Source organism: Sapajus apella, unplaced genomic scaffold (genome assembly GCF_009761245.1).
Source record: "Sapajus apella isolate SASKATOON/1434 unplaced genomic scaffold, GSC_monkey_1.0 scaffold3, whole genome shotgun sequence".
Classification (NCBI taxonomy): domain Eukaryota; kingdom Metazoa; phylum Chordata; class Mammalia; order Primates; family Cebidae; genus Sapajus; species Sapajus apella.
The window spans coordinates 10,730,304-10,756,250 of record NW_022436943.1 but is presented as its reverse complement, the minus strand read 5'-3'; the positions used below and the strand labels follow the sequence as shown (position 1 = coordinate 10,756,250).

At 38.0% G+C, this 25,947-nt stretch overlaps 1 protein-coding gene and 1 non-coding gene across 4 annotated transcripts; one reads left to right on the top strand and one right to left on the bottom strand.

The window, feature by feature from the left end:
• Positions 1–427: 427 nt before the first annotated feature.
• LOC116535999 lies at positions 428–530 on the bottom strand. The gene has a single exon (XR_004262427.1). It is a non-coding gene; the product is annotated as a U6 spliceosomal RNA (small nuclear RNA).
• A 1,231-nt stretch (positions 531–1,761) lies between these two features.
• Positions 1,762–25,157, top strand: OSGIN2 (oxidative stress induced growth inhibitor family member 2). Of its 3 annotated transcripts, XM_032249730.1 has the most exons (7): positions 1,762–2,059; positions 5,859–6,013; positions 11,630–11,766; positions 12,113–12,304; positions 18,222–18,313; positions 21,915–22,960; positions 23,348–25,157. In XM_032249730.1, exons 1-6 carry the CDS (start codon positions 2,016–2,018, stop codon positions 22,945–22,947), a joined length of 1,653 nt encoding a protein of 550 aa, XP_032105621.1. In that variant the 5' UTR covers positions 1,762–2,015; the 3' UTR covers positions 22,948–22,960; positions 23,348–25,157. The 3 variants fall into 3 exon arrangements, with proteins under 3 accessions (XP_032105621.1, XP_032105616.1, XP_032105625.1); XM_032249725.1 differs by having other exon boundaries at positions 21,915–25,157; XM_032249734.1 differs by having other exon boundaries at positions 1,868–1,887; positions 21,915–25,157.
• Positions 25,158–25,947: the final 790 nt, after the last annotated feature.

The following is a 25,947-nucleotide window of genomic DNA, read 5'->3' as shown; positions in this document are numbered from 1 at the left end:
GCCAAGGCAAGAGGATTGCTTGAGACCAGAAGTTCAAGACCAGCCTGGGCAGCATGGCCAGGCCGCGCGCGCGCGCGCGCGCGCGTGCGTGCGTGCGTGTGTGTGTGTGTGTGTGTGTGTGGTTTTTTGTTTTTGAAAATAGCTAAAAGAGCATAATTGGGTTGTTTGTAGCACGAAGAAAGGACAAATGTTTGTTACAAATGTTTGTTACAAAGGAGGTAACAGATACTCCATTTATCCTGATGTGATTATTACTTATTGTATGACTGTATCAAAATCTTATGTACCCTATAAACATATATACCTATTATATACCCACAAAAAAATTTAAAAATTGAAAAAAATTATCTGGATTGGATTGGCATAGCTTTTAGGAATTTATGTGTTTATTTAAATTTTTGTGGTTACATAGTAGGTGCATATATTTAAAAATATGGAACCCTTCACAATTTTGTGTGACATCCTTGGGCAGCGACCGTGCTAATCTCTGTATGGTACTAATTTAGTATATGTGCTGCAAAATTAAGCACTGATTTCAGGAATTTAGGTACTTTAAAATGGTAATGGTATGTATGTTAATGGAAAAGTAACTGCATGCTTCACTTTCAGAACCAACATTCAAATGAAATGAACCTGTCAAACCGTCAAAAGCTCAAAAAAGAGAAAAACGCACAATTCTTAAAAGTGGTTAATATACTCTTAGATTGCATAACCCTGGTGGCAGTTTGAGTCCTATGATTTTCTTTTAAGCTCCACAGATTCTAAAATACCTCCTCATCACTAGTTTGTTCAGCGACAACATTCAGTAAAACTTAACATTTGTTTTACAAAATTATATTGAAATATATAAACCTACGTGTTTTATATTTCAAGCACAAAAATAATTAAGGCTTTTTTTGGGAAGCGGAGCTAGACATTTTTGCAGAACAGTAGATGCAATCAATCCCTCCCGGGTTTTGTCCTCCCCACCTTTAATTTTAGACAAACCGAATAAGGACACTCACTACTTACTTTTCTAACTGCCTACTGCATCACAGCGCCTGCAGGGGCTTAAAAAGCAGCAGGCGTTCCTGCCCTTCCCCACACTGACTCGGTAGGTCTGGGGCTGGCCTGAGCACCTGGATTTTTGCACAGCGTGCTGGTAATTCCCACACTTGTGGGTGTTGAGAGCCACAGATTTAAAGAAGGGAGGATGACCTCTTCCCGGAAGCGAGACTTCCATAAAAGAACCGCGAGGGGCGGGTCCCGGGCACCTGTGGTTTGGTGAGGCCCCCAAGTGACTGTGATGCAGAGTCCAGGGCGGGAGGCACCCGGGCGGCGCAAGAACATGTCTAAAGGTGGGTTCTCATGCGCGGGAAGCTCGACCCTTCCCGGGGTCCTTGGCTAGGTGGCCGAGGCCGCGCCGTACACAGGAACCTCCGCCCGGCCAACTGGGTGGCCCTAGTTCGCAGCAGCTTCTCTTCCGCTTGTCCCTCAGCCCTCTCGGTGCGCACCCACCGGCTTCACCAAGTCCCACGTGGAGGGGCGGAGGGGCGGAGGAGGGGCGGAGGGGCGGAGGGGCCGAGAGGCGGAGGGGCGGAGGAGGGGCGCAGACCGAGGTCCAGGTCCCGGTTGCCTCCTGCCCGCGCAGCCTTGGCTCTGACAGGCCCGGCCCCTCGCCCGGATCGCGGCTCCACCAATCGCAGGCCTTGCCCGCCGCCGCACCTGCGAGGAGGGGCCCGCGCGCAGCCGCCGCCGTCGCAGCGTCCCCGCCCCGCTCCGCCCCTATCCCGTCGCTCGGAAATCACCCGCCGCCGGCGCCTGGCTCCCTGCAGGCGAGGAACGGAAGCCGCTATCTGGAGGCGGGCTCCGGCGTTGCAGAGCCGCGGCAGCTGCGGCAACGGAGAGGTGCTGGCCGGGAGCGCCCGGCAGACCCCGCTACTCCGAGCGGGCGGGCGCCTGGAGCGGGCAGCCTCGCTCAGGGAGGTGGAGGCGGCCACGGCGGCCGTGCTGGGGCGCCCCTCGCGCAGCGCTCCATGCCGGTGTGGTGCTGCCGCTGCTCCCTGGCCGGTCATTTCAGGTGACTTCCCCACCGGGGATGGGAGGGGAGCAGGCGGGGATGCAGCGCTCTGGAGGTCTGCGGCCCATCCGGGGCCGGGACCGGGGCCGGGGTGGAGGGCGAGCGCCTGGACCGCAGCGTCCCACAGCCTTGGCCGCCCTGCTCGGCGTGGGGGTGGGGTGCGGTGAGGTGTGGCGGGGTCCTTGCTCCAGCGAGCCCTGCGCTGTTGTTCCCTATTCTCTTGCTGGACCGCGCGGGTCACGGGACTGCGGGACCGGCTAGGCCCAGGCTGAGTCGGTTACGGCTAGCTGAGACTTCCGAGTAAAGTTTTAGCGAAGGGCTCTACGAAGTGCCTGCCTCCCTAAAAAAATTATTTCTTAAAAAGTCTTCTAAATAATTTAATGAGTGGAAGGAAGGTAGGGAACTACATTTCAGTGTCATCTAGTTACAAATAAATTCTGCCTTGTTAAGAGGTTAGCCATGGTAAGCCATGTGTGTTGTAGAAATTTGAAGAATGTGGCGATTTTAGACTTACCTTATGGGGCAGGTTTTTACCGATGATAAAAGATACTACGTTTCTAAAATAAAAGTGAGCGTGTTTTCTAGAGCTAGCATTTGGCCATTGGTGGAAACACCAGACACTAGAAACTGATTTTAACCCAGGGGTGAAGATTAAGCTTAGGGAATACTTTAGTACCTTGCTTTACATATACTGATGTTCCAGAATAATTCTGTATAAGACTGCTTCTCTGGTAAGATATGAAATTCTGATCAAGCGTTCCTAAATTATGGGTTTCATAGATAGAATTTAGATAACCCATGAACATGGATGGAAAGAAAGGTGTATCATTTCACTAAACTTTAAAAACTAATTACTTAAGTTACAAATATAAGCAACAAATCACGGTAGTAGTTACAACTATCATCAGTAAAGATCATAAATGTGTTTATATCACATTGCATTTGCAAATATGGAAATACTGTTTATACTTCAAAATTATAGTGACTTACACATCACTGAATTTAATGCAGTAGAGAAGCACATATACATATATATCACGTTTACTTTTTATGACTTTTAATTGGTTTTCTTGTAAATCCTGTATGTATTTAAGAACGGTATTCAGAGTAGAGTTCAAGAAGCGTCATCAAATAGTAAAAGAGATGTAAGGCACAGAGAAAGTTCAGAACTTCTTTTGTAATAGCAATAATCCAAACTTGTCTAACTTCTCAGTGAGTTTAGAATGAGTCTCTCAGTTGTGGATATTAAGGAAAAATGGTTTCATATAATAAACTGCTTGATTTTAACTTTTAGGCAAATTTGTTGACTACTAAGACAGTGGTTTGAGAGTATCAGTTTCTCTGTGGAAAGTTTTAGGAAATAGGTTCCCCTAGTGAAACTTGTTAAACTAAATAAAGCCCTTGAGAAATTAACATGCCTTTCAGAAAATACTGTGTAAAAGCTATTTGACACCTTTTGATGTACAATGTGGGATTCATAGTCTTTTGACTAACCCTAGGTGGTGAATACAGTATGCTTCCTCCTGTGCACAGAAATTTGGCATAGGGAGTGAAAACAAAGTATTTGCTGTGTTTTGGTCTTGAGGGACAGAAAGGAAAACAAGCTAGCTGCCAAAAGATAAACATTATGATTAATAAACCACACTTCTTTTTGCAAAAACAGTTCTGTTGTGTCTAAAGTTGTAGCCTGGGCTATTCAAGCTCTTTTTTGGTTCCATAGGAATTTTAAAATAGTTTTTTTTCTAGTTCTGAATTTTAAAATAGCTTTTTCTAGTTAATTTGAAGAATGTCATTGGCAGTTTAATGGAGATAGCATTGTATCTATAAATTGCTTTGGGCAGTTTGTATGGCCGTTTTAATGATACTGATTCTTCCTATCCATGAGTATGGAATGTTTTCCCATTTATGTTATCTCTAATTTCATTGAGCAGTGGTTTGTGACATCTCTGATTTCTTTGAGCAGTGGTTTGGAGGTTTCTTACCAAAATGACTGATCAAAAGCCTCCAAAGGCACAGGAGAACCTAGCCTTGCACATACTTTGGAGAGATATCAGGGACAGAGCAGAATATAAAAAATGTTAAATGTAATTGCCAAGAGGCAGAAGCAGGCACAGGCAAGACAGCGGATGCATCTGGATCTGATCAGAGGCAGTAGTTGGAATGAGTCAGGAATGGATGGATTGAGCATATAAAACCTCCTCCCAAGGATAGGCTTTCACTGTGAGGAGGGGTTTCCCTTAGTAGCCATGTCTGATTGGTGTCTGTTTTGGTCAAAAGAGGCTATGTAAGAGGAGTCCAAATATTTGGGGTACAGGTTACTTTCTTTGCTTCAAGAAAGTTGTCAGTGTATACTGAGGAAGTCTCCCTATCCTAGGCTAGATTGGGAACACTGAAGGTTACAGGGAAGTAGAAATTCCTGTCTCTGCCTGATTCTGTTTATCAGCCTCTGGGATCAGTGAGTTGAGTCCTGTTAAATAATTGATCCATCCCATACTTTTTTGAGAGTAGAAATAACATACTAACCCCCGGTAGGTATTTAATTTAATACTTCCAGACATTGTGGCTGTTGCTGACTGTATGAAGATAAAATAAATTAAGGTATTCTCAAGTAGTCTGTAGTATAATGCAGAACATCAACCATGTTCAGGAGATACTCCCATGTAGTGCATGAAAATGTGAAAATGCTAAAACTAGTTTCTGGGGAACCAATTGGCAAAAATTGGAAAATAACCTTAAGATCTTATTTTAATATATTTTTGAAGTCTGGGTAACATAGTGATACCCTATCGCTACCAAAAAAAGGTTTTTAAATTAGCCAAGTGTGGTGGCACACCTGTAGCCCCAGCTACCCTGGAGGCTGAAGCGAGAAGATTGCATGAGCCCGGGAGGTGGAGGCTGCAGTGAGGCATTATTGCACCACTGCATTCCAGCTTGAGTGACAGCAATACCTTGTCTCAAAAATATATATATATATATGTAATATATTTTTTGAATAAAAATGTATAAACCTAATTTCTTGTACCAAAATGCACAATTAATAATATATAATTACAGTAACTTTTTCTTAAAATGTATGTGACTATATATTGTCTTTAATGCACTCACCTTTTAATAAGAAAAATGTAGAGGAGCCGGGCACGGTGGCTCAAGCCTGTAATCCCAGCACTTTGGGAGGCCGAGGCGGGTGGATCACGAGGTCAAGAGATCGAGACCATCCTGGTCAACACGGTGAAACCCCGTCTCTACTAAAAATACAAAAAATTATCTGGGCACGGTGGCGCGTGCCTGTAATCCCAGCTACTCAGGAGGCTGAGGCAGGAGAATTGCCTGAACCCAGGAGGCGGAGGTTGTGGTGAGCCGAGATCGCGCCATTGCACTCCAGCCTGGGTAACAAGAGCGAAACTCCGTCTCAAAAAAAAAAAAAAGAAAGAAAAGAAAAATGTAGAGGAGAAACTAGTCATTTCTAGGCTAGTTTCAGAGAATTATAAAATCCCCAGCACAATGCTGTCTTTGATCATGAGAGGGTTGCTTATTTCATAGAGGCTCGCCTACAAGATACTTGTGAAAAGTAGAAGATACTTGAGAAAAGCAGCTATTAATATTTGGGATTTTTGGCCTTCAAGTTGGTATAGGTTGACTTGTAGCTGAGCTATAATTTGAAAGCATTAATCAAAAGGATTTTCTTTTCTTCTTATGTGGAACGATTAAAATACTTTATGTCTAAATAAACTCAGAGTAGAGATTGATTTTTATAAAGGCTATATTGACTATCTTTTTTTTATTCCCTTTTTTTTTAAAGAAACTATAGTGACACTGAAACTGAAGGAGAGATTTTTAATTCCTTAGTGCAATACTTTGGTGATAATTTGGGGCGAAAAGTTAAAGCGATGCCATTAGTTGAAGAAACTTCTTTACTGGAAGATTCATCAGTGACTTTTCCTGTGGTAATAATAGGTAAGTGATTGTATTTTATCTTTTAAAATTAGAGTTATGACCCTTAATACTTTTATAAATCTACAGTTAGTACAGGTTCTTAAGATTTTATTAAAACATATTCTTAGGTGGTTTGATAATGCTAGAGAAAACTAATAACCAAATCTTTGGAGAGTAATTGGTTTATCTGATTTTAGCATCTATGTTAAAATGTAGCCTTTTTACTGAAGAACTGATATTGCTATATTATTTTAAAGTACCTCCTACATTTGTGTTAATTATATGACAGTGTCATGGTAATGTGGTAACCAATATTATTAGAGCTCTGAAAAGCATTCTGTGTATATTGGGTAATACGTTACACTTCTGTAGACCTCTGATGTTGGTACGGCAGATACAGACAGAGAAACTGACTCAGAAGTTGAGAATTTGTGCAAGTTAGTAATCAGTGATCAATTAGCAATGACGTTATAGTATTCTAAGATAATGTTTATAATTACCTTAACCACAGCATTACTATTTTATATCCTTTGTATCACCTCAACAGAAAGGCATATATTAAAAATTAAACTATTAATAAAACCTAATTCAGATGTATAAGCTTTTATAATTTAGTTTTATTGCATGCATTTAATTACCTGGTTTGTATATGTTTCATCTAATATACAAACTCAAGGAATTCAGACAAGGACTATAGTGTGAAGCTAACTAAGCTAAAGGAGAGTTATGGAATATAGGTGCCTTGGTGGCATATGACTTCCTGTGTTTCTTTGATTGCTTCTTTCAAAGTTAGTAGGAAGGGGGGAAAATTCATGTCCTCTGACTGGCATGTGAGAGATACTGTAAAGGAAGGAAAAGAGGAGAGCAAGATTGTTCTATACTAGATTCTCTTCTACAGGATGTGGTAGAGATGACAGTTTTTATAGTAGTTCTCATACAAGAGATATCGGGGACTGTACGTCATGTTTCATTTCCCCTCTTATGTCTAACCTTGGTTTTCTATCCTGAATGAATGGAGGATCCCTGTCTTGTGTGGCTAGGCTATGGGAAGGTTAGAAAAGGAAAATGTAACCTTTATCTGCACCTGCCCACCCCGCTCCCCACAAAACAGCCTATCTCTGTTTTGCCTCAGCTAGCTGTGAATAGCTTAGCCTTGTGTATATTTATGTAGTGTCATTACTGTTGACGATGGCACCACCAGCCTGAGCATAAAGAGCTAATTAATATGTTTTCTGTTGCTGCTGTAACAAATTACCACTAAAAACCTAGTGGCTTTAAACAATGTGAATGTATTATCCTACTGTTCTGTGGGTCAACATTGGTCTTCCTGGGTCAAAATCAAGGTGTTGGCAGGGCTGTCTTACTTTCTGGAGGCTCTAGGGAAGAGTGTTTCCTTTTCCCCGCTCTCCTCTGCAGCTTCAAAATCAACAATGTTGTTTTTTAACCTTCTTTCATTGTCATGTCTCCCTTTTACCACAGCTAGGAAAAGTTCTCTGCTTTTAAGGGCTCTTGTGATTAGATTGGATCTACCTGGGTAATCCAGGCCACTCTCCATCTCAGTGTCCTTAATCAGAAATACAAAGTCCTTTTGCTTTGTAATAACATTTGCAGGTTCTGAGGGATAGGACTGGGGCATCGCTGGGCGCAGTGGCTCACGCCTGTTATCCCAGCACTTTGGGAGGCCAAGGTGGGCTGGATTACCTGAAGACAGGAGTTTGAGACCATCCTGACCAACATGGTGAAACCCCATCTCTATTAAAATACAAAAATTAGCAGGGCATGGTGGCAGGTGCCTGTAATCTCCATTACTTGGGAGACTGAGGCAAGAGAATTGCTTGAACCAGAGAGCCAGAGGTTGCAGTGAGCTGAGATTGTGCCATTGCACTCCAGCCTGGGCGACAAGAGTGAAACTCCTTCTCAAAAAAAAAAAAAAAAAGACTGAGACATCTTTGGGGATGAGAGTATATTTTCCCTCCACTGTGTATTTCTCTGTGAGCTGCCCTAATTATTACATTCTTTCCATGTTGTGTATGTGGTTTTTTGTTCATTTTTTGTCTATTGAGTTTTGAGTATTATATCTTTCTGTTCCCAGGAGCTTAGCTCTTTGCCTCAGATACTAACTCCTCCATTGGTGATTTATGTATTTACTTTTATTGTTTTTTCTTTTTTTGTTTTTTTTTGTATTTATTTTTATTAATAGACTTTATTTTTCACAGCAGTTTAGGTTTACAGAAAAATTGAGCAGAATATACACAGCTCACTTCTGCTCCTCCTCTCCTTTCTTTAGTTTCCCCTATTATTAAAGTTAACCTCTTGAATTGGTGTGGTATGTTTGTTAAAGTTGATGAACTAATATTGATATATTATTGTTAAGTAAAAGCTGTAGTTTACATGAGGCTTCACTCCTTGTGATGTACAGTTCTGTGGGTTTTGCTGAATATATACTGTCATATTACAGTATCATAGAAAATAGTTGAAATATCCAAAAGTCTGTGTTTCACCTGTTCATGTCTCCCCTCAACCTCCAACCTCTGGCAGCCACTTTTTACTGTCTTTATAGTTTTGCCTTTTCCAGAATGTCTATAATTAAAGTCACATAGTATGTAGATTTTTCAGACTTACTTCTCTCACTTAGCAATCAATTTATGGTTCCTCTGTGTCTTTTTGTTTGGCTTAGTAACTCATTTTGTTTTATTACTGAGCAGTAGTCCATTGTATATACGTACCATAGTTTGTTTATTCATTCACGTTTTAGACGACATCTTGGTTGTTCCAATTTTTGACAATTATAAAGTTGTTATAGACATTCATGTGTGGGCTTTTGTATGAACATAAGTTTTTAAATCCTTGGAGCAAATTCCTCGGAGTGTGATTGCTGGTTCTTATGATAAGACTTTGTTTTGCCCTATAAGAAACTGCCAGACTGTCCTCCAATGTGGAATAATTTTGAATTCCCAGTAGCAGTGAATCAGAGTTTCTGTTGTTTCACATCCTTGTCAGAATTTGGTGTGGTTTATGTTTTGGACTTTAGCCATTCTAATAGGTATGCCCTTGTATCTTATTTTTTAAATTTGCAATTCTGTAATGATATTTCGTATGCTTACTTGGCCATCTGTGCATTGTCTTTGGTGAGGTGTTTGCTAGATCTTTTGCTTACTTTTTAATTAGGTTGTTTGTTTTCTTATTGTTTTAACAGTTCTTCGTATATTTTGGTTACAGGTCCTTTATGCAGATACGTGTTTCCTTCCAGTCTAGGATATGTTTTTTTATTCTCTTAGCAGTGTGTTTTCGTAGAGCAGAAGTTTAACATTTTAATGATGTCCTACTGATCAGTTTTTTCTCTCATGTATCCTATTTTGGTATTGTGTCTAAACACTCATTACCAAACCAAAGTCACATAGGTTTTCTCCTGAGTTGTCTTCTAGAAGTTTTCATGTTTCTCATGTTACATTTAGGTTTATGATCCATTTTGGGATTTTTTTTTGTGAAAAATGTAAGAGATTAGCTCTAAATCTATATTTTTTCTTTTTCTGAGTCTTAAAGACTTCCTTTTATAGTAATAAAAGTTGAAATCTTTCTCTATTTCTTTTTTTTTTTTTTTTTTTTTTTGAGACAGTCTCACACTGTCACCCAGGCAGGAGTGCAGTGGTACAATCTCAGCTCACTGCAACCTTCACGTCCCAGGTTCAAGTGATTCTTGTGCCTCAGCCTCCCCAGTAGCTAGGATTACAGGCATGTGCCACCACATCTGGCTAATTTTTGTGCTTTTAGTAGAGATGGGGTTTTCACCATGTTGGCCAGGCTGGTCTTGAACTCCTGACCTCAAATGATCCACCTGCCTCAGCCTCCCAAAGTGCTGAGACTACAAGCGTGAGCCACCAGGCCCGGTCTGCTTTCTCCGTTTCTAGTATTCTTATGGTTTTACTTTTCTTACTTACATCTTTGAATATACTTTATTTGGGGTGACATGTTAGACAAGGAACAGAATTTTTTCTTTGTGGCTAGCAGTGCTCTCAGATTAAATTTTTGAAAGGCAGAGATAAAGAAGTGGCAATCCAGAAAAAAGGCATTGTTAATTCATAAATGGAAGTATTTCAAGAAATTCAGTTTGATTTTAGTTAACACACGTAAACATATAGGAAGGCAATATCAGGAGTTAGGACTGTTAAGATGGTCGAGGCTAGAACATATGTAATCACCTGGTGGGTTCTTGCCTGCTGCAGGGACAAAACCAATTAACTGAGACCATGGCATTGGTGGTAAAGAGTTTGACACAAGGCCAGCCGATGTGAGAGAACAGCAGTTATTCAAATCAGTCTCCTGATAAAACTCTTGATCCCACCTGATGGCTTGGAGGTTAGGATTTTTCAAGGATAGTTGGGTGAACAGGGGACTAGGGAATGGGTGCTGCTGATTGGTTGGGGGGGGTGCCGTGCTGGGGGTGTCAAATGGTTCTCTAGCACTGAGTCCAATTTCGGGTCGGGGGACCACAGGAGTGGTTGAGTCGAGATTTGGGTCTGAGTCTTGAGTCTTGGGACCAGCAGAGTCAGACAGTCATCAGAAATGCAGAAGTCTGAAAAGATATTTCAAAAGGCCAAACTCAGGTTCCTCAGTGGCGACGTTACCTATAATAGCAATTAGGGAAGTCACACATTTTGTGACCTCTGGCCACATGACTCTTCAGCGGTAAAAGGTTATAGAAACTCTGCCCACATCTTAGCAGAATTCAGGCACCTCTCACAATCCTAACCTCGTGGCCTTTCATTAGTTTAAGAAAGGCAGTTTAATTTTGGGAAGGGCTGTTACCATCCTTGCTTTAAGGTTAAACTATAAATTCTTTCCATGGTTAACTTTGCCTATACCCAGGAATGAGTGAAGACAGCCAGCCTTTGAAGCTAGAAGCAAGATGGGGTCAGCCATGTTAGATTTCTCTTACTGTCATACTCTTTGCAAAGGTAGTTTTACCTGGAGAACACTGGATAGTCAGAAACAAACAATTAAGACCTTTAAAATGGAAGGATAACCTGATGAAGATTGTATGTTACCAAAACGTATCTGAATGTAGTATGTGAAATGACTGGGAATGGGTGAATCTCAGGGCAGAGAAACAGTAGAAAACTTGTCTTTAAGGTGATAGTACAAGAAGGAGAATAGCAAAGACCACTGACTGGATATAGGGGGCACACTAGGTTAAAACCAGAAACTGATTAATTTAGAAGTTTGCTGGTATCATATTTTGAGATAGGATGGGGTTTGAAGGAGAGGGCATCTAAATGAAGGTACTAACGAGCTTGCTTTTCAGCACATTGTGTTTTAAGTTATTAGTGGGTCATTCTATCAGGTAGAATCAAGAAGTAGAATGGAAATGTGGGATATATCCTTGGGAAATAGGTCAATTTAGAGAACTAATTTTGGGTGTCAGTAGCATAGAGAGTGGAAGGCTTGAGTAGATGAGATTCCCAAAAGAAAATAGGAGAGAAGCCAAAGGTCAGCATCTCATGCAACATTTGGTTTTAAGAGATCAGAAAAGGAAGAATTGGTGAGGGAGAAGAGCTGACTTCAAAGTAGGAGAAAAGCCAAAGGAGTAAAAGTATTAAGATGCATGACCTACCCCTTTCCACCTTTTATTTTTAATAGGAAATGGACCCTCAGGAATATGCCTTTCTTATATGTTATCAGGCTACAGACCATATTTATCATCAGAAGCAATACACCCAAATACAATCTTACATAGTAAATTAGAAGAAGCAAGACATCTTTCCATTGTTGATCAGGTATTATTTCTTACATGTCAATTTAAAAAAAATTTGTATGCTAAAACAAGATTAGTTTTTATTTATGTAAACTTTGTTTCTTAGTTGAAACCTTTTATTCTAAATAACACTTTATATCGTTTTTATTTTAGATTCATAAATATATTCTGAGTTACCACTGTTTATTTTCTTGAATTTATTAGAGTAGAGTTTTCTGAATTACTTCCTAATGGAGTTTTAGTAGGCATTGTATGCTCAAGTTTGGGAGTACTGCTTTTTATCATTTGGGCATCATGGTAGACATTAGAATACACTATCTGGGAAATGCTGGCTTTTTTCAAACTCTGTCTCCCTTTTGTTCATTTAGGACTTAGAATACTTGTCTGAGGGCCTTGAAGGCCGATCGTCCAATCCAGTTGCAGTACTTTTTGACACGCTTCTTCATCCGGATGCTGACTTTGGATATGATTATCCATCCGTTTTGCATTGGAAATTAGAGCAACATCATTATATCCCTCACTTAGTTCTTGGTAAAGGTCCACCTGGTGGGGCTTGGCATGTGAGTATATTTTTCTTAGCATTTTAGTGTATGTGAATTGCTATATTTTGTCTTGATAAGACTAACTTGATTCTTAAGCCTTATGATAATACTGTTATATATGATGTTTATCACATTTTTATTTGAGAGGAATTTTAATGCCGTTCAGATAGTTAAATATGGGTTTATTTTGAGTTGCAGTATATCAAGCCAAATTTGATTACTTGTACAGTCTTACAATAAGCATTTCTGTATACTGTCTTATAAGAATTATGTAAAAAATATTTCAAGAATGTTTTGTATAATAAAAAAGTTAAAATTCACTTATTCATTTTAGACTTTATGGAATCTCATGTATTTCAAAGCAGTATCCATTTTCTCACATTTTCAGGATTAAATGAAAAATGTACTGTAAAAGAGGGTATATTAGTCTTGTCTGTGGTAACAAAATGCCATAGAATTAGTGGCTTAAATAACATATTTATTTCTCACATCTCTGGAGGCTGGAAATCCCGAGATGAAGGTGCCAGCCTGGTACCTGGTAAAGGTCCTCTTCCTTCAGATAGCTGCCTTCTCAGTGTGTCCTCACATAGCAGAGAGAGAGCAATTTTCTCTTCTTATGAAGCCAGTAATCCCATTCTGAGCGACCTACCCTCATGACCTTGCCTAGTAGTTAGGCTGGTGTCTAGTGTGTAGTGAGTGTTCATTTGTTATAAAAATTGATGTTAAGTAATGTAGTTTGCTATGTTATGAATTATAGACTTCGTAGGAACTTTAATGTTACATACCAAATTTTTAGTATGAACTTCAGTTGGCTGTTTGTATATTAATGCACTTCTGTACATCTGAAAAGTTGTTTACATTTATAAAATGACTGTTTCAGGGTATCAGGGGACATTCCTAGATTAAAAATATTATGGATTCCTTTTAAAATGTTTATTTTCTTTATAATAATGAGTAGCAACTACCAAATTATTTGTTGCTTTTAGCTTAAGTTTTATGATTTTTACTTTTAATATCAACTTTATTCAAGCTTAATTTATCTACAATAAGTGACATCCATTTAGAGTATATAATTTGATGAGTTGTAACAAATGCCTATAACTGTGAAACCACCAATACAGAATAAGAAAGAATTCTGTCATGCCCCAAAACTTAAGTGTTTCTATTTGCTCTGTTAATTAGTAGCATTTTTAATTAAAAAAAAAAAAAGCCATAGTATATTTGGAGGTGGGGAGGACATTTAGACTGCCTTCTCAGAATTCCTGAGGTTTTATCTTACTTACATTTTTCTGCTTTGAATAATGTGCAGGCAATAATTGATCTCTGTTTATTTCATTTCTTTAACTTATGTATGAAAAAGTTAAAGTATGGATAAGCCCTGATTACCAAAAACACATTTTGAGCTAGTGGTAAAGCTTAAAATATACCTAAAAATTTCTGATATTTTTCAGGCATGTATTCACTAGATAGGGCTCTAAGTAAGTGATATTTGAGCTGTGTACCAGTTGTCAGTCATCACCTCTATGAAGGTTCCTGATGTTCCTAGATATAATTACTTGATCCCACCTGCATTCCATATCTTAATCTTACTGTGCTTGGCTGTAGTACAGTTTATCTGTTTATGCGACCATTTCCCCTGCTATGCTTTATGTACATCCTAATTAACCTGAATCATGACTCAAGATGTCAAGTCTTTGAGTCATCGCTCTCTCTCCTACTTATCTTCATATAGTTCTGTTTCTCTTGTGATCTAGTTTCTCATCACTCTCCTTTCTTCTAAACTTTCTGTGGCCCCTTGAACCAATTTAGTGATAAACAACTTTTTTGTTTTCCCACATCCTTAACCATTCAGTCAGATGCTGCTTCTGCTCCCTTTCTTGAAAGCTTGCTATCTCCTAAAGATACCATTCCTACTGCAGCCCTCTAAAGTGGAGCCTATTCATTCTCCCATAACCCCATGTCGTATCAGGTTGGCTAGTAAAGTTGGTCTTCTCTTTACACCCCTATGCACTTGAGTAAAAAGCCCTATTCCTTTGAACAAGTCATGCCATTTTCTAGCTTTTCTACCATTCCAAACTGTCTCCAGTTACTGAATCTGTGGCACCTAACTCATGGTCTTCCATTATATGCCAAGTTTTATTATAACTTTGAATAATTTTACCTCTGCAAACATGACACAGAACCAAGATCTTTTTAGTTCCTTGATCTCCACATTCTCTCGATGATGTCTTATTCTTCATTAGCTACTAACTCCAGTAGCTCCACTGGAGATCTTGTCTCTTATAACTGCTGAACTTGTGAAAACCTAAATTTTCAAATGTCTTCCTTTCTGACCACAGTTTACTATTCTTCAAGCTGTGTCACCCAGTAATGCACACTTTAATCTTTAAACACAGAGTGTGCTGCAGGCTGTGATCTTCATATCCTGGGTTCATTGAGTTAACTATTCTCTTTAATTTCCTTAACCCATTGTCCTTCCATCACGTGGGTTTGGCAAATAGGCAATTGATCTAACTGTCCACTTTATCTTTATCTTTTCTTGAGCTGTCAAACCCCCAGAAAAATAAATTATACAACTGTGAAAATATTCTCCACTCTTAGTTGAGGCCAAAACACTACTACGTATAACCTTTGCTATTTCTTTATTAACTTCTTTTCAAACTGTTACCTCTTTTTTTTTCTTTTATGCTTAGAAGTGCTCTTGGCTCTTATTTTACAGAGAAAATTGAACTTCCACAATTTCACACTCAAACCTAAAACTTACCACATTGATGCTAATTCTTTTTTTCTTATCTCCTGTTATAATGAAAGAGATACTATTCCTCCTATCTAAGGCCCACCTTACAGCTATATTTTGGATCTCTATCTTCTCAAGAACATTATTTATTTGATTTTCCCCATTTATTTTATATCTGCAGTTTCTCTACCAGCTTCTGTTGGTCAGTACATAAACATGCTAAAATTATTTCCATCTTTAAAACAATTTTAGGTGCCAGCTGATCTTTATCCTTTGCTTTATAGCTAACTTCCTCAAAGAGTTACCTGTACATACTTCTCCCTGCTTTTGCCTTCTGCTCCTTAGCTCACTCACTTTACCTTCTGCCACCGGTTTTCCATTGGAACTGTTTTTTCTGAAAGTCAGTAGCTTTCTTTTTTGCTTAATTTGATGACGAGTCTCAAAATTTATCTTTTCTGACCTCTGCACCTTTTGACAGTGTTAATATCTTTCTTCGGTTCTCTGAATTTTCAGTCTCCTTTTTTTTTCCTGTTTGGTCACTCCTTTTCTGATATGTTTGTGGATTCTTGTCTTGTTTGTGGTTGTTTTTGAGACAGGGTGTTCTGTCAACCAGGGTGGATTGCAGTGGTACAGTCATAGCTCACTGCAGCCTCGAACCCCTGAGCATACTCTTCATTCTCCCTGGGTTATCTTACCTACTTCTATGGCTTGCATATTGATGTTGATTGATTCCCAAATCAAAACTCCCAAAATCAGAAACAGCCCAGATTGCTGTTTTTTATATATCCAAATAAATATATTCCCTTGATTTTTCTGCAGGTGTCCTCAGACTCAGCATGCCTAAAACGAATTATCATCAAGTTCCTTCAATTTCCTTGTCATTAAATGACACTCTCATGTAGTTATTCAAGGCAGGAACCTGAGAGTCTTCCTTGATTTCTCTTTCCTCAACTCCCATTTCAAATTAATCACCAAATATTTTCATTTCTGATATTTTTGGGTCCATCTACTCTATTTTGTTGCTAATATTGGTCACCATCATCTTTCACCTGAATTACTGCATACCCTTTCTAAATGGTTTTCTTACTCATTGTGTCTTCTTCAATCCGTTATCCATACCAAAGCCAGAGTCATCTTTCTAAATTACGTCTGAGATGTTACACCAATGCATAAAATCCTTCAGCATGTCTCCGTTTATCTAACATGTAGTATGTAGAGTTTCTAATGTAATTCATACTCTGATCTAGCCCTTACTACAAGAAATATGATTTCTTGTCATATTCCTCTTTTTATCTCTGACATTTTATCTTTCTATCTCTGTGTTCTAGCGTGCTTTTGTTGGGGAGTCCAAGTTTATTCTCAGACTTGAAGATTCAGTAGGATTTATAGGACTTAGAAAGATGGTATACTTGTGGTTAAATTTTATTACAGTGAAAGGATACAGATTAGAATCATCAATAGGAAAACGCTATGGGGCAAAGTCCAGGAGAACCTAGTAAAGTCACGGTGGTGGTATCTGTGGATGTTTTCTGTGGGGTTAGTCATAATAGGCCAGCAGCGCCCCTGTGACTCACCTCTGCCTCCCAGAGCAAAAACTGGTATTCACATAAATCACATTGTTAGGACAAACTCCCATGGTCACACTGGTACAGCATTGCCGAGGCTTTAGGCATGCGAAAACCATGCTCATCAGGTAGAGTATTAGAAGGGCTCAGAAGTTATTTCTGAGAAGGTGGCAGCCAAGCCGGGTCCTGAAGACAGGCCTGTTTTGGTCATGTGAAAGGTCGGAGCAACCCAGGCCTGCTGAGTTAATACTTTCAGTCACAGGGCTGAATTTCTTGTAACTCCTTGAAGGATACTCATATTTGCTCTCTTTATTAAGCTGTCACATGAATTTTTGCGTGGCCTGGAATGTTTTCCCTTTCTAATGGTACACTCCAGTCTATTTGTGTCCTTGAAGAACCAGATACTTTCTATATGCTCCTACAGTACTTCTGTTCAGTTTGCATCCTTTAATACTAGTCTCCATGGCAGCATGCATTCATGGCATATAAGTTGCATGGAGAAAAAAGGTAGATTAGGAGAAAAATGAAGAGATCAAGGCACTAGCGCTCTCAACCAACTGGAAGAACTGGTGCAGAAGGAATAATGTTAAGAGATTGTTGTCAGAAAGTCAGATAGTGGTGTTTTAAGGTTTTGGAGTTACAGATGAAACTCAGGTTTCAAATAATTTCTGATAGATAATAAAGATGATTCCAGTTTTCCACCTTCTTCGTTCTGAACCTGGTATCAGGGCTAGCCTCCCTCAAAGCAGGGTGGCAGCTTGCTACATTCTCTTTCTTGGGTGATTTATATATAGTCACAAATGATGCTTCACGGGGCCTAGCACATAATACTCTGTGAATGTTAGCCAGTTTTAATAATAATATGCCCCATTTTCAAATTGGGTCAATATTGTAGAAGCAGAGCAAGAAGTTACGAGAAAAGAAACCACTGCCTAAAAGTTGATTGAAAGAGATCATGGAGGTCATAGGTATAATAGATTCTTGGCCTTTGGGCTTTTTTTGCTTAGTATTGAGCAAAGCAGAAATAAGTAGGGGTGCTTGAGGGCAAGCAGTAGCCTCAGCAGTGGTTCTTTTTCTCAGGCAGGCACTGCCTATTTCTGTATCTTTAAGAAGAGATGCTGCTGTATCCACATCAGCCTAGAATTTAGAATTATAATTGATGGAGGGGGAAACGCTTTGTTGCTAATTAAAAAAACGAAGATAATAATGTTAAAACGGAAAGCCATCTAAAATTTTAGAACTTAATGAACATTTTTCCTTTTATTCAAAAAGTGAATATACTGAATTTTTGTTTCCCTGACATAATATTTTACATCTAAATTATCATGTTGATCATAGTCCAAAGGTGTAGACATTGGGTAATATTGTAAATTGTTTTACAAATTTGTAACTATATGAAAGAAGGTTGATGGGATAATATCAGATGGTGAAGGTATATGAAAGTTTATTGGAATAATGCTTTTGAGGTAAGTTATCCAACCATTTAGGACCGCTGGAGCACACCTTACCCAGAGTCATAATTATTGTAAATGAGATGGATTTAATTTTAAAAAAAAGAAAAAGAAAAAGAAAAAAAGTCACTTGTTTTTTCACTTTACCTTTTTTTTTTTTTTTTTTTTTTTAACTCTAATAGAATATGGAAGGCTCCATGTTGACAATCAGCTTTGGAAGTTGGATGGAACTACCTGGACTTAAATTTAAGGACTGGGTATCAAGTAAACGAAGGTAAAGATTAAAGTGTATTAAAATTATTTTGTGTACATGAAAAAAGAGAATGTGGAAAAATTTGAAAATATTTGTGATTTTGTCATGGATGAAGAATTTAAATGTATAAGTCTTTCAAATAAAAATGTGTCCTTGAAGCAGTGATTACAATATGTTAGTTTTCATTTAGAGATATAAAACTAAGCAGAGAGATAAGGGATTATTGCAGATTGGTTTCTTGTGACTTTTTTTAATTCATAGATTTATCTACTCTTTTAAAATCACTCTCTGTTTAGTTACTTTCTCATCCCTCTATATGTTATTTTTCATCCTTTTTTTGTTTCTTTTTTGAGACAGAACCTCACTCTGTCACCCAGGCAGGAGTGCAGTGGTGCAATCTTGGTTCACTGCAACCTTCGCCTCCTGGGTTCATGCGATTCTCCTGCCTCAGCCTCCTGAGTAGCTAGAACTACAGGCGTGTGCCACCACACCCGGCTAATTTTTGTATTTTTAGTAGAGACAAGGTTTCACCGTGTAGCAAGGATGGTCTCCATCTCTTGACCTCGTGATCTACCCACCTCAGCCTCCCAAAGTGTCTGGATTACAGGTGTGAACCACTGCTCCTGGCTTATTTTTCATATTTTTATCTATTTATTTATATGAGTTGATAGATAACTTTATGCATATCTCATATATGAATACCTAAACTATGGACTAAAGTGTTTGACTTTCAGGGTAAAGATTGTATACTTTATGATTAATAATTTAAAGTGACACATAAACTAGAATCTGGCTTATGGTTGGCTAACTGGGTATGAAGGGACATATTTAATTAAAAAAAATAATAGAATAGAACTGAGGGCCTGGTGCAGTGGCTCAAGTCTGTAATCCCAGCACTTTGGGAGGCCGTGGTGGGCGGATCACCTGAGGTCAGGAGTTCAAGACTGGCCTGGCCTGCATGGTGAAACCCTGTCTGTATCAAAAATACAAAAATTAGCTGGGCGTGGTGGCGGGTGCCTGTAATCCCAACTACTCGGGAGGCTGAGGCAGGAGAATCGCTTGAACCCAGGAGGTGGAGGTTGCAGTGAGCCGAGATCATGCCACTGTACTCCAGCCTAAGTGACAGAGTGAGACTCCATCTCAAAAAAAAAAAAAGTAGAACTGAGAAGAAATCTCATCTTGGAAAACTATAAATTTATTTATTTTGGGAGAAGATCCCAAAATTTAAAAAGACAAATATGAAAATCCTATCAATCATTTTCAAGGATAGGAAATATTAGATAAGAATTACTAATACAGAGAATCTATTCTAATTTGACTACTCACAAAAACAATGAGTTAAGCAAAACATTACGTAACCTTTGTTAGAATAGGGACGTAACATTTGAGTACTTCACTTCCTGCTAGATAACAACCATGTTAATTCATAGAAATTTTCCTTAATTTGAAGAAATTTAGGGAGAGCAACTTAGATCATCATGGGTAATTGAGATTAAACCTTTCAAAAATTCATTTTAGGATTTTATAAAGAATTATATATGGGTTTGAAACTTGAAGTAAAATTCGGCAAGTTATACAGTTCTTGATCTTCATAAGTAGGCAGGTGAAATGGCTTAACACGTTTTTAAAATGAGTAAGAGAAAGCTTTATGATTTATGTACGAGAAGCATTTACTTATGCATATTGTTTTGAAGTAATATGTGCAAATGAATTTTGTAATAAATTTAGGTTTAGTTGCTGCCTTTGCATAGTGTTAAGAGCAAACTCTTAGATCTCTATAGAGATTGGCAGAGTTTGAGTCCTGACTCTACGACTTCTAGTGTTATGATCCTAGACAAATAAACTAGTTGTCAATTTCCCATTCTGTATGATGGAAATGATAATACAGCTATGTATTGTTTAGTGATGGGGATATGTTCTGAGAATTATGCCATTAGATGATTTTCTTGGGCAAACATCATAAAGTGTACATAAACAAACCTCCGTGGTATAACCTGCCACACACTTAGGCTGTATTGTATAGCCTGTTGCTTCTGGGCTACAACCCAGTACAGGATGTTGCTGTACTGAATACTATAGCAACTGTAACACAATGGTAAGTGTTTTTTATCTAAATATAGAAAAAGTACATTATGATATAAAAGATTAAAAATGGTATACCTGTTATAGGGTACACCATGAATGGAGCTTGGAGGGCCGGAAGTTGCTTTGGGTGAGTCAGTGAGTGGTGAGTGAATGTGAAGGCCTTAGGACATTACTGCACACTAAGGTATACTTTATAAACACCGTACACTTATGCTACACTAAATTCATTTTTTAAAAAGTAATTGCACCCAACTTGAAGATGACTATGATGTCACTACACTGTAGGAATTTTTCAGCTCCTTTATATCCTTTATGGGACCATTGTTGTATATGATGTCCTTTGTTGATTGAAACGTCATTATGTGACACATGACTGAAGTAGTAAAAATTGAAAGTTAATTCTAAATCGTAATTATAATCATTCAACTTTAAAAGAAAAATTTTTGTGAACTTCCCATTATAAGCTACAGACAGTCTTTGATTAATCATGGTTTGACTTAAGACTTTTAGGTTTTAAGTTGGTACGAAAGTGATGTGCATTTTATACAAACCATACTTTGGGTACCAACACAACTGTTCTGTTTTTCACTTTTGTATAATTTTCAATAAGTCATATGAAATATTCACTACTTCATTATAAAATAGGCTTTTTGTGAGATCATTTGGCCCAACTGTAGGCTAATGTAAATGTTCTGAGCACATTTAAGGCAAGCTAGGCTAAGCTTTGATGTTTGGTAAGCTACGTGTTATTAAATGCATTTTCGACTTAAAATATTTTCAACTTATGATTGGTCTATTAGGACAAACCCCATTGTAATTTGAGGAGCATCCACATCATCAATTATGTCAAATAATTTGCGTATCTTTGATTGGGGCAGGGGATTTTGCTTGTTGCTTTGAACTTTGGAAAATGACAGACTAATTCAAGTTTTTCATAAAGAACAATTATGTTTTAGCTTTCCTTATGAGTAGGAAAACACAGAGTGAAATGTCATCTGTTATTTACCTAGATGTAAGATGGCTTTGTTTAGCAAAAGACAGATCTGAATTATTTTCAGTTATTAGGAAAATACCAATGTACTACGTGCCGAGATGGTATATATAATTTTAAGAAGCATAGATACTACAGTTAAACCTGTAATATCTCAATGATTGTGATGAAAATAATTCAGTTGACAGTAAATAGATTATAATTGTGAGATAAAGTAGTACACTTTTCAAATATCCACATTTTAATACCTTATTTAATGAAAGTCTATAAAGCAGTGTATTTGAGCAGACACTATTCATGGCACTGAGGAAACAAATGCATTAAATATAGCCTCTGCTCTCATGGGACGTCTTTTGCTAAAAGTAGTTCATGAAGATTTTTAACTAAAAATAGAAGTTTTTTTTTTTTTTTTAAGTGTTAGGATAATGTATAGCTAAGACAATCCAGCAGAATTAAAAAGCTATAAAAGCTTACTAGATAGATAACTATAATCGTGGAAACTGAAAATAGTATTCTTATAGGATATTTTTTCTTTTCCTTTTGTAGGAACCTAAAAGGGGATCGAGTCATGCCAGAGGAAATAGCTCGCTACTATAAACATTACGTGAAAGTCATGGGTCTTCAGAAGAATTTCAGAGAGAATACTTACATAACGTCCATATCAAGACTCTACAGAGATCAAGATGATGATAATAGTCAAGACAGAGATATTTCAACAAAGCATTTACAGATAGAGAAGTCAAACTTTATCAAGAGAAACTGGGAAATTAGGGGTTATCAGCGAATAGCTGATGGTTCTCATGTTCCCTTCTGCCTCTTTGCTGAGAATGTAGCTCTAGCAACTGGAACGTTGGATTCTCCTGCCCATCTGGAAATTGAAGGGGAAGATTTTCCTTTTGTGTTTCATTCAATGCCTGAATTTGGAGCTGCTATAAACAAAGGAAAGTTGCGTGGCAAAGTGGATCCAGTGTTAATTGTAGGTTCTGGGCTTACTGCAGCTGATGCAGTACTATGTGCTTACAACAGTAATATCCCTGTGATTCATGTGTTTCGTAGACGAGTAACTGATCCAAGCTTAATTTTCAAACAGCTTCCCAAAAAGCTGTATCCTGAATATCATAAAGTCTATCATATGATGTGTACTCAGTCATATTCTGTTGACTCAAATCTTTTATCTGATTACACCAGCTTTCCTGAGCACCATGTGCTTTCCTTTAAGTCGGACATGAAATGTGTTCTCCAAAACGTCTCTGGATTGAAGAAAATATTTAAGCTCTCTGCAGCAGTGGTATTGATAGGTTCTCATCCTAATCTGTCTTTTCTGAAGGATCAAGGGTGTTACCTAGGTCATAAGTCAAGCCAGCCAATCACATGTAAGGGCAATCCTGTGGAAATAGATACATATACTTATGAGTGTATTAAAGAAGCCAACCTTTTTGCATTGGGTCCTTTGGTTGGAGACAATTTTGTTCGATTTTTAAAGGGAGGGGCACTGGGTGTTACACGCTGTTTAGCTACAAGACAGAAAAAAAAGCAGCATTTGTTTGTTGAAAGAGGAGGAGGAGATGGAATAGCTTAAAGCAAGTTTACAGGTAATTAAAATGGACAGTTTGCCATTAAAGATTTTTAATAGTGCTTTTGCAGTGTACTGGCTTGAATTTTCTGGACTTGAATTAACTGGAGGAGAGCCTCAAACTACAGTAACTTCATTTTTCAAAGTTACTAGAATTTGGTATCCTGATTCATATTGTAATGTTTCAAAGGTGTCACTGTCAGACAAACAGAAACACTGCCAACTTGGTGTACCTTAAGCTTTGACTTAACTAAAACATTCTTTTCTTCCAAAACTTATTTTTTGTGATCATTTTTGGTTATTATACTTAATTCCAAAATATCACAGCCTTGAATCTATAAAACTGTGCAGTCATTACACCAGAAATTATATTAACTATATAATGGGTCACCTTGCTGTTCAAAGGGTGGTGGAAGGACCAGCAGGATCTTCATCTGTACCTTGTTAGAAATGTAAACTCTCAGGCCCACAACATACTTCCTGCATTTTAACAAGATCCCCAAGGGATATGTATGCTCAAAAACTTGAGACACACTGGTTTAAATGAAAATGGACTATAAGGTATGTGTACTGGGGGTGGGATGAGGGTAGGAGGCATTTACAACTCAGGTTTTATTTATTTTGAAATTACCAATTGTGTAAATCTAATTTATTACCAAATAGGGTCTTTAAAAAAAATATTTTTATTGTTGAAACCTTGACAGGTACTTCATATTCTTCTAATAATTTATAACAGTCCAATAATGTGGCATGCAGTTTGACATCCAAGAACTCTCCAAGATATTTTTCAGAGATTTATTCTCGATTTAACTATCATAGCATTTAACTAATCTGATTTGTAGTTCAATAAACTCGAAGAGACGACCCACAGGTCGAACTACTTATCCCTGTGTGAATATTTAATTACTTTCTATCACTGAAACTAAGATACTTGGGCATGGTAAGTACTTCTAAAATTGTAATACTATTTGGGCACTGTCCAAATTATTAAAAGTTAGAAAATAAGGTCAAAATTTTTCTTTTCCATCCCAAAGCTGTACTTAGAGTTCTCTAATAGTGTTCATTGGAGATGATGTAGCAGCTCATATCATGGTTGTTTATTGGCTTTAATCTGTTCTAATTATGTAAGTGTGTTTACTGTTTGTTTTCACACAAACTGCTGGAATTTTTTATGTTAGACAAAAACATCTGAAGTTCTCCATGGCAAATTGAAATTTTTAGTCATTTTCTTTTTTTCTTTTTTTTTTTTTTTTTTTGGTACTGTTATTTCATCCGAATGTCTTCATTTAATCTCGTTACTCTGTTTTTCATAGAATTAAAAGTGGACTAATGTGTACTTTTTCTGTTCATTTTATTGCAGTATTATATGCTTAGCTTATTAGGAACATAAGTCACCTTAAATATAATTGTATAGACTATATTTGCTTCTATCTACTAATTGCTTCCTATGAACTCTTAGACTCTTGATAACATCACACCTAATTTAACTTGATTTTACAAGCTGTACAATCCAGTTTTAGTTTCCTATTGTGATAGTAACTTTTTTCAAACCAGTTTCACATCTTAATGAAATAATGTAACATTCTTTGACTGCACTTGATTCAGTAGTCTCTTGCCTGTTTTTGACTGCATGAATGGATTAGATGTTTTTCTTACTGTCACTTCTAAATAGAAAATGACAGTGTTTTAAAAAATGGTTTCTAGAGAAGGATAAAACCTTTGACATACCCTTGTGTCTCAAAAGTCCACACTTATTCAAATATAGCTTTTTTTGTGGTGAGAGTTATTCATTTAAAAAAAAAAAGACTTCAAGAAAAATAAAGGTTCAGTGGAGCTGCAAATAAACCTGGTGAATAATTTCATCCTTGGTAATCTCCCATTTCCTGAGTTCCCCCTCAATCCAAGCTGTCCTGTGTGGTATATATAACATTCAAGCATTTTCTCTGAAATACTATATTCTCATACTCTATAAATTTCTGTCCCATAATTCTAACACTTTACATTTTTCTTTAGTATCAGTGAGCTAGCTATTCATAAAGGGAAAAATCACTAAATACTTGTCTAGTTACAGCATGATGTGGGCATCTCCTTATCCCTCGATTCCTGGCTTGGTGTCTGGCAAACAGTCCATAATTAGCAGATGCAAAGACTGTTTACAAAGCAGAATTTATTTGGGGATTTAAAGTGCAGTGACACAATAAAAAGATTTAGTTACAGCTTCCAGTGTTTTGAGTATATGAAACACATCTTTTTTTGAAAATTTAAAGTTTTATCATGTAATACATTTCCATGGCATAATTTTTTTTTTTTTTTTTTTTTTTCTGAGATGGAGACTTGCTCTGTTGCCCAGACTGGAGTGCAATGGTGCAATCTCAGCTCACTGCAACCTCCGCCTCCTGGGTTCTAAGTAATTCTCCTGCCTCAGCCTCCCAAGTAGCTGAGATTACAGGTGCACACCACCACGCCTGGCTAATTTTTGTATTTTTAGTAGAGATGGTGTTTTGCCATGTGTGGCATCAAATTTTAGTTGACTGTATTAGTCAATAGGAAGTGTTGGAAAAATTCTAAATGAATGCACTATTAAAGCAAGTTTCACTAAATTCTCAGCTTTTGAAACACTGAGGAACGCAGAATGAAACAAAATTAGACAATGTAAGTGTCATTTAAAAATCTAACTACAGGCTGGGCACAGTGGCTCACACCTGTAATCCCAGAACTTTGGGAGGCCGAGACAGGTGGATCACCTGAGGTCAGGTGAAACCCCTTCTCTACTAAAAATAACAAAAGTTAGACGGGCATGGCATTGCATGCCTGTAGTCCCAGCTACTTGGGAGGCTAAGGCACAAAAATCGCTTGAACCTGGGAAGCAGAGGTTGCAGTGAGCTGAGATTGCACCACTGCACTCCAGCCTCGGCCTCAGAGTGAGACTGTCTGAAAAAAATAAAAATCTAAATGGTTACAAAAGCTGCTGGTTGCATAGAGCGATTTTGATCTGATAAGATCATA